The sequence below is a fragment of the Hydra vulgaris genome, chromosome 08 (genome assembly GCF_038396675.1).
Source record: "Hydra vulgaris chromosome 08, alternate assembly HydraT2T_AEP".
NCBI lineage: Eukaryota > Metazoa > Cnidaria > Hydrozoa > Anthoathecata > Hydridae > Hydra > Hydra vulgaris.
Window position 1 is genome coordinate 15,297,963 of NC_088927.1, and position 19,116 is coordinate 15,317,078.

At 27.0% G+C, this 19,116-nt stretch overlaps 1 protein-coding gene across 1 annotated transcript; it reads left to right on the top strand.

The window, feature by feature from the left end:
- Window positions 1–9,601: 9,601 nt before the first annotated feature.
- Window positions 9,602–10,803, top strand: LOC136083648 (uncharacterized). The gene is made up of 2 exons (XM_065803159.1): window positions 9,602–9,754; window positions 10,276–10,803. Exons 1-2 carry the CDS (start codon window positions 9,694–9,696, stop codon window positions 10,731–10,733), a joined length of 519 nt encoding a protein of 172 aa, XP_065659231.1. The 5' UTR covers window positions 9,602–9,693; the 3' UTR covers window positions 10,734–10,803.
- The last annotated feature ends 8,313 nt before the right edge of the window (window positions 10,804–19,116 follow it).

Below are 19,116 nucleotides of genomic sequence, written 5' to 3' on the forward strand. Positions count from 1 at the left end.
AAGTGCAAATATTTCTTGAGGATGTGAATTAGTCTCTTGAACTGGCTGCTATCCACAGTGTTTGTTTCAGTGCTTTACAAAACGCTACCGACTGCTGACACTTAACCCTGCAGTAATCGATTGCTTTGAACGAATTTCAAGTTCATGGAATTTAAAATGAATACTGGAAGTGAAGCACAAAATCTTTATCCCAATTTCAGCCATATGAAACAATTGTGACATTATGTTTCTTCAAAGAAATTTTTACTATCTTACTATAAAATTCTTCAAGAAGAAGCATTTGATTTTTCCATTGCTATAATGTCTGTAATGTATCACTAGAAAAGCTTCAAGTACTAAGGAACAGTGCTGGCCAAAATACTATTTTATCTGCTGTTAAAATTGCAACTGAAGCTCTGCTTAAACTACAAACGTTTTATACTGTAGTGGATTCAGCAGCTGCAATTTTTGTTGACAAATTTTCTTCACAGCGGAAATTTTTAGAAAGCATAGATATCTTTTTTTTGAAGAATATTAGTGAAGATATTAGTCATAATTTTCATAACTCTAATTTACAAAAAAAATTCAATTAGTGCTTGATTGAATTGGTATCAGTTTAAATGAATTCACTACTGAAACGATTGCTTTTGTGGAAACCTACAGAAAGGCTGCTGAAAAGGAATACAAAACTTTGCCTTCTTTTCTCACCATTTATAATTTTATGCTGAAGACTATGTTAGATGTTGTATTCCCTTCTGTTGCAGTTCTATACAAGATATTACTAGTACAATTCCAACAAATTTAGCAGTGTGTAAGAGACTTTTCAGCAAACTGAAACTTGTCAAAACTTGTCCAGCAAATCGGTTGACATCAGAGCATAGAGCAAGTTGAGGATCATGTCCTCTTGTCAGTGGAACATAAGAAAATGTGGAATTTGACGCATTCAAGTATAATAAAAAACTATGCTAATGAGTCACGTAATATTTGTATCCATAAAAACTTTTTTTAGTATAAATATAATTTTCCTTGACCGCTTATTCGTCTCTCGTTAAAAGTACTTCACCGGGCCCCTCTTCAGGAAATTCGTTTTTCAGGTGCCACCACGTCCCTGATATATATATATATATATATATATATATATATATATATATATATATATATATATATATATATATATATATATATATATAAACAAATATGTTATTTGTTAAATGTAAAAAATCCACTTATATAACGTTTTATTCAGGATCGTATGTAATATAAGTAAACGTTTCTAATAATTACAAGTCTTTTTTGCTCAAGCTATTTTGTTTTGATTTTTTGCATGCATGTTATATTTGAAAAACAAACTAGAAAAAAGACTTTATTTAATTCTTTTAAAAAACTCGTTCTATTTAAAGATAAAAGGAGAGATATTTTTATGGGATATATTCTAATAAAGACAAAAACTATTTATTTATTACTATTGTATCAAATCTCTTATCCGTTAAATGATATATCTGTACCAGTTTTATATATATTTATACAATTGTATGCAACATGATTAAAATTAATCAAAAAATGCAAGGTAAATGCAAAAGGAAACTTGACGCATAAAGGTTTATTTTGCCAAAAACCGATGTCAAAATTTTTTTGGCTTAACTTTTTGATCATCGTTTAATATTATTCTTTAGTTTTTAATCATAATCATAAGAATGAACTTTTATTTATGACTATGTTTTAGTGGTCTAAGATCTTCTTAGTTCCATATGTATTGTATTACAAACGTTTGTAAGAGTAAACGTCTTTAGCATATGTTGAGTTTGCAGGCATTATATAGAGATAAACGCCTATTATATATCTATAAAATAAGAAAACTTTAGGAATTTATTTTAAATTTAAAAATCTTTTTTGCTATATTATTATTTTTTTGCTATAAATATATAAGCAAGATTGACAAAATTTTAAAATTTATTACGCTGAGGGGAGGTCGTGTGCGGCCGCGGCGCAGTGGATAGAGCGCTTGCTTTATAAGCAGGAGATCCAGATTCGAAATGAACTCTGGACATATTTTCGCGTTAAGGAAAGGAAGGAGGCGTAAACTTCCTAGTTAAATGCACTTCCGCGGTGCTCTGTGAGAAGACCGTTAGGTCTTCTTGGGGCTCCTAAATAACAAAATCAGGAGGAAAAAAAAAGGTCTTAAACACCCCAAAACAAAACTGATGACGCGCACTTAACCACAGAGCTATCAATGAAATGCATTTAGCAGAAAAACAAACCTAATTATGATTTCTTAAAAACTATACGTATGCAGAAAAGGTGCACATCTTAAGTTTTTTGCTCTTGAATGTTTTTTTCAGAATAAATTGTTTTACTAAAAAATATTGAAGTAAATATGGAATAGGTATATAAATAATCGGTGTGGAATAGATATGTATAGAAGTGGTAAGTTTGGTAAAGACCCGTATTTTATGAATCCAGTAAGCTAGGATATATAAGGATAATGTATAGAAAAGTTCGGTACGAAATAGACTTACAAAGACCCGTATTTTTACGGGTCCGATTTCGGCTAGTTATAATAAATATTGTTATAAAGAAAATAATTCACCAATTGAAGAGCGTTTTTCTAAAAGGTGTTAAGCCCATCTTTTCTGAAATTAATTTGTTTTAATTTTCTAATTATCAATTGAAAAATTCATGAAATTAATTACTGAATATAGAAAAAAATATGTATATATATCTATTATAAATATATATATATATATATATATATATATATATATATATATATATATATATATATATATATATATATATATATAAAGAGGGTAATATATGATATATATATATATATATATATATATATATATATATATATATATATATATATTAGGATAACTGAAAAGACAAAGTAAACACTTTGTCTTTTCAATTTTCCTGAGTTCATTTTCATTATTATATTAGGTTGTTATATTTTATTTTTAGATTTTATTTTTATTTTAAACGTGGTGTATTTAAAATGGTGCATTTGGATTTAAGTCAATGAATCAAAAATTAATTCAGTTGAATGATTTTTGGCTCTTTGTCACATAACTTAAAGTTATGTGACAAAGAGTTCAATTAAACAAGACTTCAATTAAGGAGTTGAATACCAAATAAACTTTGCAACAAACGTTCTAATTTTGTTTGTTGCAAAGTTTATTTGGTATTCAACTCCTTAATTGAAGTCTTTTTTGGACTTGACAATTTCGAACAGTAATTATAATTAACTTTTTTCTATTAGTGAGTAATTTATTTAAATTGCATAATAATTTTTAATGTTCATTAAACTGTGTCTTTGCATTTTTTCTAAGTTCATTTTCATTATTTCAATGTTTTAAAGTCATTTTGTTATTATATCAACGATTATATTTGCTTACTTAAAAGTAATCTATGTTATTACTTAAAAGTTTCTATTATATTATTTTGGCCTACATAAAAAAGTGTGGCTTAATCGGATACAGCATCAAATTGGTTTTGTAAACCTATGGTTTAAATCCTATTTTAACGTTTTTTTAAAAGATAAAATGTTTTTAAAAATAACATTTTTATTAGCTTATCTTCTTATTTTTTCATGGTATTATCTACTCAAAACAAATATTAGTTTGACAATTAAAGCGTGCTAAAGAAATGTAGATGTTTCATAACACCAAAAATATTTTAACCAATGAAATTTTGGGTGCCAAAAATTTTCAGTAATTGACTTCAATGGATATTTTAGATTGCGTACGTACAAAAAGTCTATGTGTGCACAGAAAAATATTATTTTTAACTTTTCTAATTAAAAAATATTGTTTTCAAAAAAATTTTAGAAATATATTTTTATATAATATTTTATATAACAGGGGTGTTTCTCAGTCACCCTGCTGGATTCTAAAATTCTGAAAGGGAAGGCAGGGTCTAAATCTAAAGATTTTTGCATACATAATTTATGGATGGCCCCAAGATATCAAGATAATTTGTGAGATAAAAAGTTGTAATTTTTTTTTCTTCTTCTGTCTAACTATTTAATAAATGTGTCTTTGTTTACAGAATCATATGTTGCTAATTTAATGCAATTTTATCGCGCTGAATGGCCTCTTGCTTCAGTAACACCTAAGCTACACATGATGGAAGATCATGCGATACCATTTTTGCAAAAATGGGGTGCTGGTTTTGGATTCTATGGTGAACAAAGAGGTGAATCAATTCATCATGAGTTCAACAAACTAAAGGTTATATACCAATCCATTCCTTCACCAACAATGCGGTTTAAAAGCATCCTTAAATCTCACCATGTGAAAACTAAATCTTAAAATTGAGTGCTTAGACCTGAAATTAAAAAAAGAATTAAAAAATGTTTTTTATGTAAATTTTTAACAATAACATGAAAATTTTATATACATAAAAAGTCAAAAAAGAAAATAATTTAAATGAGATATTTATTTTAAACTTTATATTAATTATAAGTTTTATATATTTTAGACAACATTTTTGTTTTAATAGTTTCGTATAAATAAAAATAGTTGAAAAAAGAAAATATAACTTATTTAAAAGAGCGTGTTTATTCAGAACTTTATATAAATTAATAAACTATTATATATTTCAGAAAGTTTTATTTTTATGCTATACTTCCATATAAATTGTCATTTCTAATGAGTATTATTTTTGTGTTTTTTTTCAAGGTAGAAAAAAATTGTATTTTATTAAATTAGTTATTAATAAGAGGACTTAAAGTTAGGAAATAAGTTAGGATAGAGGATATAAAAATTAAATGTAAATCTGCTACAAATTATGTAAAAAAGTTAACTGTAGTAATTTATAAAAAATTATAATTATTCAAAATTAAAAAATTTGGGCATAATAACAAAATGTATTTAAAATAGTTTATTAGCCATTTTATATGACTAATAATTAACACAATTTAAAGAACTTACCACCAAAAAATATTGTCTTTTGTACTAAATAGTCAAATGCAGACATAAAAAAAATTGATTTTATTCCCAAAAAATTAAAAACCATAACCTTCGTACAAATTTTTTTAAATTTGTGTGTCAACGAATGTGTTCATTCAATCAACAAATGTCAATTGATTTTGTATCTATTGACACAACAAAATGTATATACACTAAACCATATTACCGCCATCTGAAAGAAAAAAAAAGAATTATATATGTATTATATATATATATATATATATATATATATATATATATATATATATATATATATATATATATATATATATATTTATTATGGATATGATTTTTTCAACTTTTGTCACAGTTTTAATTGGCCATAGTTTTAAAACCTGAGAAATTGATAGTTAATATTAAAATTTCATAGTAATATTGAATATAGTTAAAAAATGACCCCCACCCACCCATAATTAAGTTATGCTATAAAAATATTGTTGTTTTTATGACTATTATTAAAGTATTTGATTTTTAAATTCGCTATAAAGCTTGAAACACACCTAAGTAAAAACTATTTTATGTGCTTGTGTCATATGTTGGTCTGAACTGAAATATTACACAAATTCAAAAAGTAGTTAATACCAATGCGCTTTATGTTTTACTCATTTCTTTTGTCTTTACCCATTTCAATATCTTTTTTAATTAATTTTATATTTATACAGTAAATTTTTAAAGAAAAGTATTTTTATTAAAATAAAATCAAAACATAGAACATTACTAACATATATTATCCATGCATTTTAGATTTTTCTAATATGTCAAATAAATGTAGCAAAACTGTTGTTGACAAATATTCAAGAGTATGGACAAAAAATTTAATTTCGTTTGAAAAACGTATTACATCAAGAATTGATCTACCCTTTATTGAAAAACCATTGGATTCATTTAATAGAATGCTAAAAAAAACTTTTATTATTGGACGTAACAACTGCCTGGCATTAATTGAAAAAAGCAAAAAAGAAAGAGTAAAGTTAATTGCTGTCGAAATAAGTAAATTATGGAACAAACTCAATTTTCCAAGTATTTCTAAAAAATCAGTTGGAAGAAAAATTGAAAAGGTTATAGAAAAACATGACAAGTATCTTAAAAAGCCTGGCAAAAAGAAAGAATGCTCTGTTTTTGGAGATCTTTTTGATATAACCAATTTTAAGGGCATATGGCTTAGTGAGGAAGATAAAAAATTTTATAACACACAATTATTAGGTTTAGGAGAAATTGGTCACAGTACTAACACACAAGTGTCATTACATCCTTCAAAAATTAGAGTTTGTCATGCAAAAGATACAACTTCTACAATCAAAGCAAATAATTGTCCAGTTAGCAGTTCAACTGCATCAGAATAAAGTGGCTCAGATTTAGATTCACAAGACAATTATGAACTAGTGGAATTAAAAAAATCAAGAAAGAGAGTATATAATAAAACAAAGTTAGCATCTAATCTTGTGTTAACTGAATCTTTAAGTAAAAATAAATCAGCTGGAATCTGTAAAAAGTTATTTGAAAAAGGTATTAAAATACAAACTCCAAGTCAGACAGGAATATGGCGATCAACTATAAGGCAAGGGGAAAACATGAAGAAAATTGTTGCTAAAATGGTGCAAAAAGAGCAATTCTGCCAAATTTTGATGGAGAGAAAATAAACAAGATTGAATACCAAGTTGTGATAATTCAAAATGAGAAAAGGAAAATTAACTTAGGAATTGTTAAATGTGAAATTGGAAAATCCAATGATATTTTTGAAGCTTTTGATTTTGATTCATGGAAATGTATTTCAATGATTGTATGTACCACATACAATCATTGAAATAACATAACAGTAGTAAACACAGGAAGATTAAATGGTATAGTAAAAATACAAAATGAAAATGGAAACCAGAGGCTTTTTTACTAAACCATTTTATCTCTTTTTAAAACACGTTTTGGATAATTTTGTAAATTGTAAATCAACAAGTTCTGGTTTTGATTATAAATTTGGGAAGGACTTAACCGAAAATTATGAAAATCCTCAAAAAAAATATAAATATGAAGCAAAGCTTAATCATTATAAAAACTTGGGATAGCGAGATGACTTCAAATTCCTTTATGAGTTATAGGAAGCTTTTAGTTACTTCAAGAATCATAAAAAATTACCAAAATTTTAGTGGCACAAGCTTCCTCCATTGCACAGTGCTAGATGGAACTCTAGAGCATCATATGTTTTTCTTGCCTATTTTCTTATACCACCATGAAGATGTGAACTTGAAAGTGCAGCTACTTTTATTGCAAATCAATGGAAAAAACTTTGGTTCAGCAAACAATTATTTGATGATAATCATATGACTATATGCTTGATGCATTGACTGAAATTAAGTGTACAGCTGCTTTAAAGTGCTTTATGAAACACTGGAGCAAAGAAGATAGTGTAGTTCATATTCCAAGAACAAACATCATTGCTGAACGAGGCGTTAATTTTATGGAAGATCTCCTTCAAAGTTCAAAAAATTGGGAATATACAAATGTGAAATTTATTGGAAAGAATGATCTGTGAAGCGTTAAAACTAACTTGCTGAAAATAATTACTTTTATTGATCCACTTCAATGATATGTAGTTTATAAATACTAAATATAAAAGTAGTTTATTTTTTTTTTTGTGGCTGTTTATAAATGCGTTTGAAATAAGCTTTATGTGTCCTCGTGTAAACTATGAAAAACCACGTATTATCAAGGGGGGGGGGGCGGATATTTTTGAAACTAGACTACCATTAAACCAGTTTTTTATCAATTACTCAACATTTCTCAGGTTATAGAAGTATGGCCACAACAAACTCAAAAAATGTCATAATCCTAATATATACATATATATATATATATATATATATATATATATATATATATATATATATATATATATATATATATATATATATATATATATATATATATATATAATCAGATGTTGATATTAACTGAGTAACCCATTGTTCACATAATAAAAACATTGAATATTAAACATTAAATATTAAATTTGACATAATTTAGAAACGATAAAAGTAATAATAACAAAATACAATTTCTTATATTAGGACATATGCCCTAATATAATAAAATATCTTTTGCTATTATTACTTTTATCGTTTCTTAATTATGTTAAATTTATTATTTAATGTTTAATGCTTCAAAATTTTTTCGATATAAAAGTATGCCTTTACTATTGAGACAATGTATATAGTCTCAACAGTAAAGGCATACTTTTATATCGGAGAAATCCTGAAACATCTACCAAAAAAATATTAGTAATACGGAACATCTTTATCTGAAGTTTAAAAAATATATATTGAATTCCTACAGACAGATTTTTAGAAAATTAAATTTGAATAAATAAACAAATCTGTGTTTTGCACTAAAATTGAGTAAACTATAAATGAAGTCTAAGCTCGCTAAGACCATTTTAATCCTATTTTAATAATGTTAATACGAAATTAGATTTATTATTTTACTGATATACGTCAAAAATAAGGATACAACATTAAATTTAAAAAAAAATATTAACAAATTAACGATTGTTATATAAAATACACTATGTAGTTAAGGTCTGCAGCCATTTTAATAGTTCTAAGTTTTTTGAAATATTTAATGCATGCGTGCCTAAACAAAGCGCTTGTAAACGACCGTAATATATATATATATATATATATATATATATATATATATATATATATATATATATATATATATATATATATATATATATATATATATATATATATATATATATATATATATATATATATATATATATATATATATATATATATATATATATATATATATATATAAACTTTAATGCATTTAAGATAGGCCTTGCAAAATAGCATTGAGTTTATCTTTAACAAAACTTCACAACATATTAATAATCAAGTCCCACAAAAATTTAACAAATTTTAAGTGGGATTTGATTTTTTCAAAGATAAAAATTAATTTTTTTTTGTTTTTAATGACAGAGTTCTTTTAATGTCAATTAATACATCAACACACTTAATTACAATTCAATTTCTTTCTAAAAACTCATTGTTCCGTAAAGTATCGTCTATAAATTACGCAACGCTATAATTAAACTAACAAACTAAACAAAAAAGTTCAAAAAGTTTTTCCTCACAGAGTCTTTAATTAAACCAAAAGTCAAAATAGCTTAAGTTCTTAAGTTCAACGAAAATCGCCGCGCAAAAGAACAAATGATCTCCTACTTCTATTTTTAAATTAGGTTTAGCGTTACATAATTTATAAACGATCCCTAAAAAATCTTTAAATTGCCGCTTCACGCATTTTTACTTTTCAGTATTAGAAATGTAAGCGTTTTCATCGTGTAATCAAGCAGTATTCTACAAATTCAAAATTTAAGAATGTATTATATGTTATTTTATAAGTTTATTTATGCATCATCTTTAAACTACTCATTAGGTAGTTATTTACAAATCAGAACCAATGGCTTTTATGAAATTTTAACAGTTTTTTTTTTAATTTTAACTTTTTATTTTGATTAATTTTTACTTGACTTACTAAAAATAAATGTGAGCATGCGTTGTGCGCATGTGTGTGCTCTGCGTTCCTGTTTTTATATTTTTATAGTTTATATGTGTTAATATGTTTTTAGATGTTTTGTTTTATGTTTTTATATATTTTTATATGTTAAATGTGTCTATGCGTTTATTGATTTCTTTTACCGGTTTCTTTATAAAGAAAAGGAAGAATCTTTTAAGAAAAAATGAAGTCAATTGTTCTTGCTTGCCTACTTATGTTGATGGCAACTGTTGCATGTACCAACGGTAAGGGTTTTCTTTTTTTAATAAAATATAAGGGATATCCATATATTTATATTTATTAAATATAAATACCTTTTTAGACATGAAAATTTATTCAATTTCTACAGTGTGCAAAGTATAAATTTTTTAATCTAAAAACAAATAAAAAAAACTTAGAGTTATATGCTAAAAACTGGTAAAAAAAAGATTGTAATAAACGTAACTGCAATAAAAGTAATGAGATACCAAACTTTTTCTTCGAACTAAAAATAACCATTTAAAATTATAATTACCAGCAACTTTCCTCGGCAGGATTTTGAATAATTTTGAAAAAAAAGTGTTTTGTCATCGTGACTGAAAAACAAATGTATATTGGTCCAAAACAAATGTATGCAGTCCAAAACACAACCCGGCGTATGATGGTATTTATAAATGGTATTTCCAAACAAAATAAACATTAAAGTCTATGAATTTCAAACACTTTGCATAAACAATTTTTATTACATTAAATACTATTTAATTCTTAGCTTAAAATATATTTTTAGATTTAAATTGGGTGTTGTTGAAAAGAAATGCTTGTTTTCAGGCAAAAGAAAATCAACCAGCAGTTGTTCCTGTAAAAAAAACAGGATGGTTAGTCGCAGCTAAGCTTGTACATGTTAGTGGCATTTTGAAATGCCACCCGTCAATCCCAGGGAGCAAATTTGGCTGCGCTAACGGCGACTTATTTAATGTCTATGTTTGCGATGAAAAACGACAAATTATTTTTCCATCTCCAAATCAAGCAATTGTTTATGACGCCTACAAAAATTTTCAATACCATGGATTTACTGCAAACGACGACGAAGTAGTTTTTACCGATTTGAGCTACCCTGTTTACTTAAAAGCTGGAAAACGAATTACAATTTGGAATGGCGAGGATCTTATCGATCTAACAGAAGGAGATAATTCTGGAACCGTTTGTGTTGACGTTTACGGTTCTTTCCGTAGTTCTTTAAACTAATCTGTGAAACTTATTTGTTATTATTAAAACATGGTTGATATTGACATAAAAAACATTTAAAAAAATCCTATCTTTTTATATTGTTTTTCTTTTACAACGGTATTTTTAGTACAGGGGCGGATCTAGAGAGTCGCCACTGATGTCCATGCATGTGCCTTTTTGCATCGCTAAATTTGAATCTCTTTTGCACTTTTTTCCTTAATAAAAAGTTAAATTACAAATTAGAACCCAAGATTCAACAAAAATAAAACGTTTTAATTATTTAATGTAAAACCAATTTTGTTTTATCTCTATAGTTACTTAAACAAAATTTCCTCTGTTTTAAAGCAACTAGCGTAATTGTTCTTTAATACACGGGCGATTTCACGGCGGAGAATAAAAAAGTAGTCAAATATTATTATTTATATTATTATTATTATTAACTTTTTATAAATGAGTTTTGAAGTTACATAAAAGTTTATTAAAAATATACTCCGATTACTAAAGTTCTTTGCAGCTGTGGCGCCGTGGTGAGCTCTTTGCATTTAACAATCTGCCTGAGTGATTTTAGCCCATTAAAGAGCAATAACTTCCATCAAATGTTTTTTTGAAGTGACCCCATGTGTCCTGAGTGTTGTAATCGACTTCGGCTAAATCGATTAAAAGTCAACTAGTCGAATATCGAAATTATTCGACTTTGAAAAATCGATTAGTCGATTTAATCGACTATGGACTTGCTACTAATCGACTAAAAGTCAATTTAGTCGAGTAAAAATCTTAAAAGCCTTGTATCTTTTCATTCAATTTAACTTTTCAATCTTTAACTTTTGTTTGTTTATTTAATAACAATAGTATGTACTATTATAACTATACCTTGTTTTTTTTTTTTTACTATTCAGGGCCGCTCCAAGCTGGCTCGGGGCCCTGGGACAAAACCAAATTGTGAAACTCCAAAATCTAAATGTCATCTGTACAATCACATTGTAAATATGATTATAATGACTTTTTGATATATAGTTACTGTGTCACGAAATGACTTTTAATTCGAACCTCTTTTCCTAAGAAAAACCTTTAGGAGTATGATAGTACAAGTAGGAGTAAATTAGAGTTGGTATTGAAATCTTTCATCATTTTCCGTGAAAGAAAAATTGATTTGAATTTTTGATTTTATTGTTCTGAACAAATGAATTACTTTTTCTATTAAAAACATTTAAAACTTGTTCTAACATATTTATTCTTTTAATAAGCAGTGTACTTACAACTTAGAAATAACAAAAAACAAAAAAGCATTAAATTCCTTCAGAAAATTAAGAAAATCAGATTCTAGTTTAACAGATCAACAGTTTAGAAGATTCTTAGGGTATTCTGGATGATTAATATACCTTTTGAACCGTTGCCAGTGATGGTTGAAGTCATGATGGAGTGATTCTGTTGCTTTTTTTTAATAGATGCCCAGTAAATGGCGGTGGCGAACTGTGATACATGAAATAAAACACCATAAGCTATGAGAATGACACTCGTGTTTTGAAGCTTGAGGTAGGTCATCTTGAATTCTTCAATGAAGATGCAATAGTTGTTTTGAGGTACATTTCCAATGGAGGCATGAACAACTGCATCAAACTTTCTGAATGTGTCAATGAATGGAAGTGTTAAAAAACAAGCATGTTTTTCTGCACGTTGTTGAAGCAAGCCAACATTCCGAAAAAATTTTCTGCACTCATTGTCAGCAAATTGCCTTCCGTGAAAAGCTTGCTGTTGAAAGTTCATCATTGTCGGCCCCTGTAATTTTTCCACTGTTGACAGAGACTCTTATAGAGGTGGTTAGCAATACCAAGAAGCAAGTGAAGTTCCATGGGTGGAATAAAGTCCAAAACATATTTATATAAATATATAAATATATATATATATATATATATATATATATATATATATATATATATAAATATATGTATATATATATATATATATATATATATATTTATATATATATATATATATATATATATATATATATATATATATATATATATATATATATATATATATATATATATTTGTATTGTATATATATATGCATTGTATTTGTTACTGGCACGTTAAAACATTATTAATTCATGTATAAATATATATGTATTGTATTTGTTACTGGCACGTTAAAACATTGTATTAAAGTACATAGTTGTAGTTCTTGCGGATTTTTAATTTGTTTTCCTTCGTGAAATATTTTAATTTTTCTTAAAAAGGGCAAATTTTTCGAGATTTCATATATTATTATTAAAAATATATTACACAAATTCTGTATATTTAATGTTAAAAGATATAGAGAGTTTTTTAAGTTTTCTCAAAAACGGGTTTTGAGCAAATCAGCCCTTTTAAAAAACACTGATTCAAATGTGTATTGGTTTTTAAGGTGATAATTATTAAATTATCTTTAAAAAAATGTTGTTATGGGCATTGTTAGGTAAATAAAGTCTACCCTAATCGTTCCTAAGATTAATTAGACCAATTTATGTACAAATTCAACAAATGTAAGTACTCTAATTATGTTCTACAATGATTAAAATTAAAAGATAATCACTTTTTGTAAAATCTCAAAAAAAAATTTTAATATGTTTTGAATTGGGATTGACCACCTTAAGCGCCCAAAAGAAATAAAAAACTTTTTATTTAAGAAAGAAATTTTTATGAAAACTTTTACAAAAATTTATTTCTTTTTAAATATTTTTATAACTTTAATTAGCAATATTAGTTCTAAATATTACGACTTTAATGAGCATAGTTCAATGAAATTTAACCAAAGCAAAATATTGCGCTAACTAAAAATAAAGTTCCATTACAAAATTACCGATAGCCGAACGTGAAATTTGTCGCAAAATTAAAGTTGGTCGCAATTTTCTTAAGCAATCCTTAAAATCAAATTGTGTTTAGTGATCGACCGAAACCGAAATTTGAGCCGAAACCAAAAGTACCGAAATTTCGGTTCATTAAAGCCATAGCCGAAACCGAAACCGAAATTTCGGCCGAAATTTGTAAAAGAATGTTTAAAATCCTTAACCTTTTATGATCATCGAATTAAAGCAAAAAAAGCTATTTTACATATATCTAAGCAATCACCATGAAACATAGTTTAGATTCATAATATGTCAAGACATTTCAATAATTAAAGGTAATAATTGAAGTATTTTTTCTGTGGAATACATTTTTTTTCCTGTTTTTTGGCAAAAATTTGTTTCTTTCATTTGAAAGAATGTCTCCAGCAGTTAAAAACAACCTTTTTACTTCGGTAGATGTTGGTGGAGGTCTAAAGAATCTCTATGTTACTTTTGCCAAACTAAACTTTGCTTTTAATGTTGTTTTCTAATATAAATCTATGAAACTTCAGACCTTCTTCGGAGTTTGAATCAATTTTTGAGATATTGTCAACCCAACCAGGCATTGCAAATTGCAACATTTCAGCCCTCTGCCGTTTTGTTCTGGTGTCAAATAAGGGTATTGTTTTTTTTTTAATTGTAATAGACTCAACTTGATCTGAAGTTGGTATATTATCAGGACTGGCGGTAGTTATGAGTATTGCTTTTTCAGTTAAGAGATTTTTTAGAGTAAACGACTTCTTAAAAATGATGAAAGTCCGCTAAGTGATTGAAGTTTTGGATTGTGCGATCCACGAGGTATTTTCAAGTTGCAGATGTTGCAAGTTCCGTATTTGAAATCACTAGCTGCCATGGTAAAATGATTCCATAAACCAGTTTTTTATTGATTATTTTCTATTGTAAAATTTTAGTACTGAGAAACTTTTGATGAAACTATTTGTTTGGGTTGCTTTACTTAAATGTTAATTCATTTTAAAAATGATTTGAGATTAGTAACTTAAAACTATTATGTAACGTGATTTTAATTAAAATTTCTACAATTGTTATAATTAAAAATTGATTTACTAACAAACGATTACAATTAGGAAATCGCCATGATCCCACTCTAAATTAAAACTTGAAAAAAATCTTATAAAAGTTTCGGTTCGTTTCGGTTGCGGTTTGAACCGAAATTTCGGCCGAAACAGGAAAAGTAAAAAAATTGTTGAAGCAGAAATTTCGGTTTCGGATTCGGCCGAAACTTCGGCCGAAATTTTCCGTTCACTAATTGTGTTACTTAAGTGTGCATAACTTTATGTAGAATTATTTGTTTTTTATGAAATATTCACCATTGTAATACAAATTTAAAGCTCTTTTCAACGATATATAATAATAAAATATATAAATAGTTTAAAATTTTTGCACACGTGCCTATAAAAAGGTATTAATTGAAAATAAAGTTTAAGATTCTTTTTTATTTATACTTTTGTGAAATTTCTGTATTAATATACTAATCTACATTAAAAATAAGGCTACAGCATTGAGTTTTTAGAAACCAATTAACAAATGAACAGTTACAAATTAAAATATTATCTGTGGCTAAAAACCGTAGCCATTTTAAAAGTTCGAAAGTTTTTATAATTTCAAAGGCGTCATGTTATAGTACGCATTGCGTACCTAAACATGACGCTTTTACTAATATCTAAACGACCGCGTAATCCAAATAGGTACGTTCATAATAATTTAAAAATATAATATTTTGACGAATCCGCCAAGTATAAGCATTAAAAATGGCGACAACAAAACGGCAAAAAACAACTTTTTTTTAAACTTCATATTAAATAAATAGAGTATTACAAGCATAAATGGAATTATGATAGGCGACTACTGAAACTTTAAGCTTTAGTAATTTAGAAAAAGTTTTTTTTGGATTTTTAAAAATTTTTTTGATTTTTTAAAAATTCGTTGTCTTTTTAATCAAATATCGTGTTATGATTCGAAGCAAGATAAGAAGCTTAAACTAACATAGGCTTTTAAAATAAAGTGATTCTATTCAATTACTGAGCTTTAGTAAACATTTTGTCGAATTTGTTGTAATCAATAGTTATTAAAACAACTAATGATTAAAACTATGTAGTATATCTTTTGAATAACTTTTTTTTCTAATTTTTTGATAAAAACTATTTTAGTGAATTTTGGTTATTTTTTGTCTAGTGAAACTGGTTTTTTTTTATTGTCGGTTACAAGCATACTTCCGAGACTACTTGAAGTTGCTTTGATGTTTTCGGGTTGATGAACATTCATCTGTTTTTTATTTCCATGAGTTAAGTAACTGTTTTAAAGTTTATATGTGTCATTTGTAAGGAAGGAAGCACTAAATGGTTAAATGCTGTTTTGCGATTCTCTGTGATGAGACCGTTAGAACTTCTTGGAGCACCTTTAACTTGTAGTTATTAAGGTGTTTCCAGAGGTCCTTACGGTCTTATTACAGAGTACCGTGGAAGAGCATTTAACAACGAAGTTCACGCTTCCTTTCTTACCAATGTTGCTGTGGTCCTTCTTAAAATGTCGCTATAGTGGTCACCGGGACTATAGCGGACTATAGCGACTATAGCGACACCGGGCTAAACGGTCACCGGGATTCTGGTTCAGAACTCCGGTGACCTCAGGGTTCTGAGTTCTGACCTCAGGGTTCTGACTTCAGATTTATAAGCCAGAACACTAACCACTACGCCATAACACGACTGCTCTAAACAACTAATAAATAATTATTTTAAATAAATAAATTTTTTTAGAATATAAAACAAAGAATTATCTAAAACAAACAAATAGTTTATAAGTAACCGGCTTTCACTGAATTAAGATAAAACTAAATTCATCCTGTCCACTTATATTGCAGAGAACTTCATAAAACAGTTATTAAAAGAAATTTTTAAGAACTTGTCATCGAATCTCCACAAAGTAAAAACCCAAAAAATCATACTATACAGAACAAAACCAATTTCAAATACCATGACTATAATTTGTTCCGAAAATTTATTTAAATTAAAATTAATTAAAAAGAATTCTTATCACAAGTCTTATCTGTATTAAGAAATTTTATCCATGTCAAGGATTTTTTTATGGATAAAGTTTTTTTAAAAGTTCAAATCTGATCTCTGGAAAATTTTAAAGCAGAATATTAAGTTTTAATATAACAGATTAAAAAAAAAAAAATTTAAGGAATCTAAAAGTAAAAGAAAAAAACAAGGTCATTATTACTTAATTATAAAGTAAAAGTAAATCAAAACCTTCAAGTCTTTGAAACCTTTTAACAAAATCTTTTAACAAAAGGATAAATTAAACTATAGACAAAATAAGTATAAAACGTAAAAAATCATAATAATGAAAATATATATTCTAATAATCATATATAATATGATAATCATATATGATATATAATCATATATAATATATAATCATAAATAATATAATGATCATATATAATAAATGAAATATAGTAATATTTCATTAAACAAATGCTACTCTTTAAGCAAATGTTTCTTTTTAAGTTAATACTTCTCTAGTTTGTTTATCATAAAATAGCTACAAGTAAGATGGATACTTATTTTCAAATCTGATGTAAATAAGCCTTTGACACTCACAACTGAAAAATTAACTCACACGCACACATACATATAGATACAAAAAAAAAAGAATCACAATATTATTATGATGACAACTGCTTTTCTTAAATTACTATATATATTACTATTATTGTTAGTAGCTATATAACAGCGCAAGGCGGTAGAGCGACTAGGTCCGCTACTTTCTAGCTAACATACTTTTCTTTATGAAAAATTAAATTTCATTATTTTAGCATCGAAATTCCGTGCCACAGATTTATTCATTCATGATGATAATTTTTAACAACGCAAAAAAAGAGAGCCGCTAATTACAGCAAATAAATTTACGCTATTATACTGATAAAATAAAATATACACTGATAACGCTATTATACTATAAAAACATAAAGCAACTTTGACTTCACTGCTTCATCTACGAAATTTTTTGTATGCTCACATTACCAAGGTGCTCGTATTATACTAATCTACCCTACAGACTGACTAATTTACTTAAAATGGAGTGAAAGGAAAATAAACTTTTAAAAATATCAAAACTTTCATGTGTTATCAAAATATTTTCAGATGTGTTATATTTGATTTAAATACTTTGAAGAAGCGGCGTGTGTGCTTTACACTAGCTCGGTTTATTAACTAGGGCAAAGGCGCCTACGATGGCCTACTTAACATTGAAGCTTCATTATTAAGTATCCTGAAGACCAAGAACAAAGTTTTGATATCGATACATTCTTTGTTGCATTTAGAAGAATAATAACTCTAGAAGTTTTCTTCAGTTTTATTTTTTTATTGGTTATTTTTATTTTTTAAAAAAAGCACAAGTATGCCATCATAGCAACTACTGCTCCTTTGACGGCATAGGGGAGAACGGGGCTAGTTAACATCAAGGGTAACTTGACAATTTCATTTGACCTTTAAGTCTTCCCTCATAAATGCTATAAATTACGTGTAATCATCCTAATTAACTCTTTTGAGCTACACAGCAGCAGTGTAGAATTTCGCGCATGCGCATAAGAGATATTGCGTTATGTGTTTTTTGAACCAAAAATTTTTTAGTGAAGTAAAAATTCCTTTTTACTTCACTAACATATAAGTTGTATTTTATGGAAAAAAAAAAGGTTTTCTTAACTCGTCAATATTGCAACACACCTAACTTGTCAGTATGCCATCATAGGAAGTCATCATATTTATTTAAACAAGCTATGTCTACCTTGTTCGAAAGATAAAACTAAAATAAGAATTCCACAAAATGCACAAAACTTGGAAATAAAATGCATGAAATTTTCATTTCTGTATAGATAACAATGAAATCGCAGTTCTAAATATTTAAAGGGATTAAAAATACAACAGGACGTCCCAAAATCGATTTTTGTTGATTATTAAAGCAATATTTGTGCATAAGGTATTTTTGCTAAAACTAATGTAAAGTTTTTATCAGTTATTTAAAGCCAGCTACAAATGCCTAGAATATATAGAATGTCTAAAATAATAGGTCTGTGATGACAAACAAAATCAAGGCAGCCCTGAGGTTGGCAACACCAGCAATCACCAGTTTGAACTTCTTTTTGAAATATGGCACTACTAATGATTACCAAATCAATCACCAAACCGACATCAAATCACTCACCGAATCGATATCAAATCACTCACCAAATCGATAAATTATTCACCAAATTGACATCGAAACAATCACCAAATCGACATCAAATCACTCACCAAATCGACAACCAATCAATCACTAAATTAATCACCAAATTTAGACCAGTGATCACATTTTTTTTAACATTGATGACACCCGTGATCACCAGTTTGAACTTCTTGTATAATGTTTTTAAAACGACTTTCAATCAAAGTACAAAATTCTCTATATTTTTTGTTTTAAATGAATATAAAAATCTAAACTTTCTATAATGTTTACATTTGAAAGGTATTTCC

Bases quoted from the DNA above. Each gene is read 5' to 3' on its own strand.
- LOC136083648 (XM_065803159.1), top strand. From the start codon at position 9,694: ATGAAGTCAATTGTTCTTGCTTGCCTACTTATGTTGATGGCAACTGTT. The intron at 9,755-10,275 runs GTAAGGGTTTTC...ATATATTTTTAG, and splicing joins AACTGTTGCATGTACCAACG to ATTTAAATTGGGTGTTGTTG.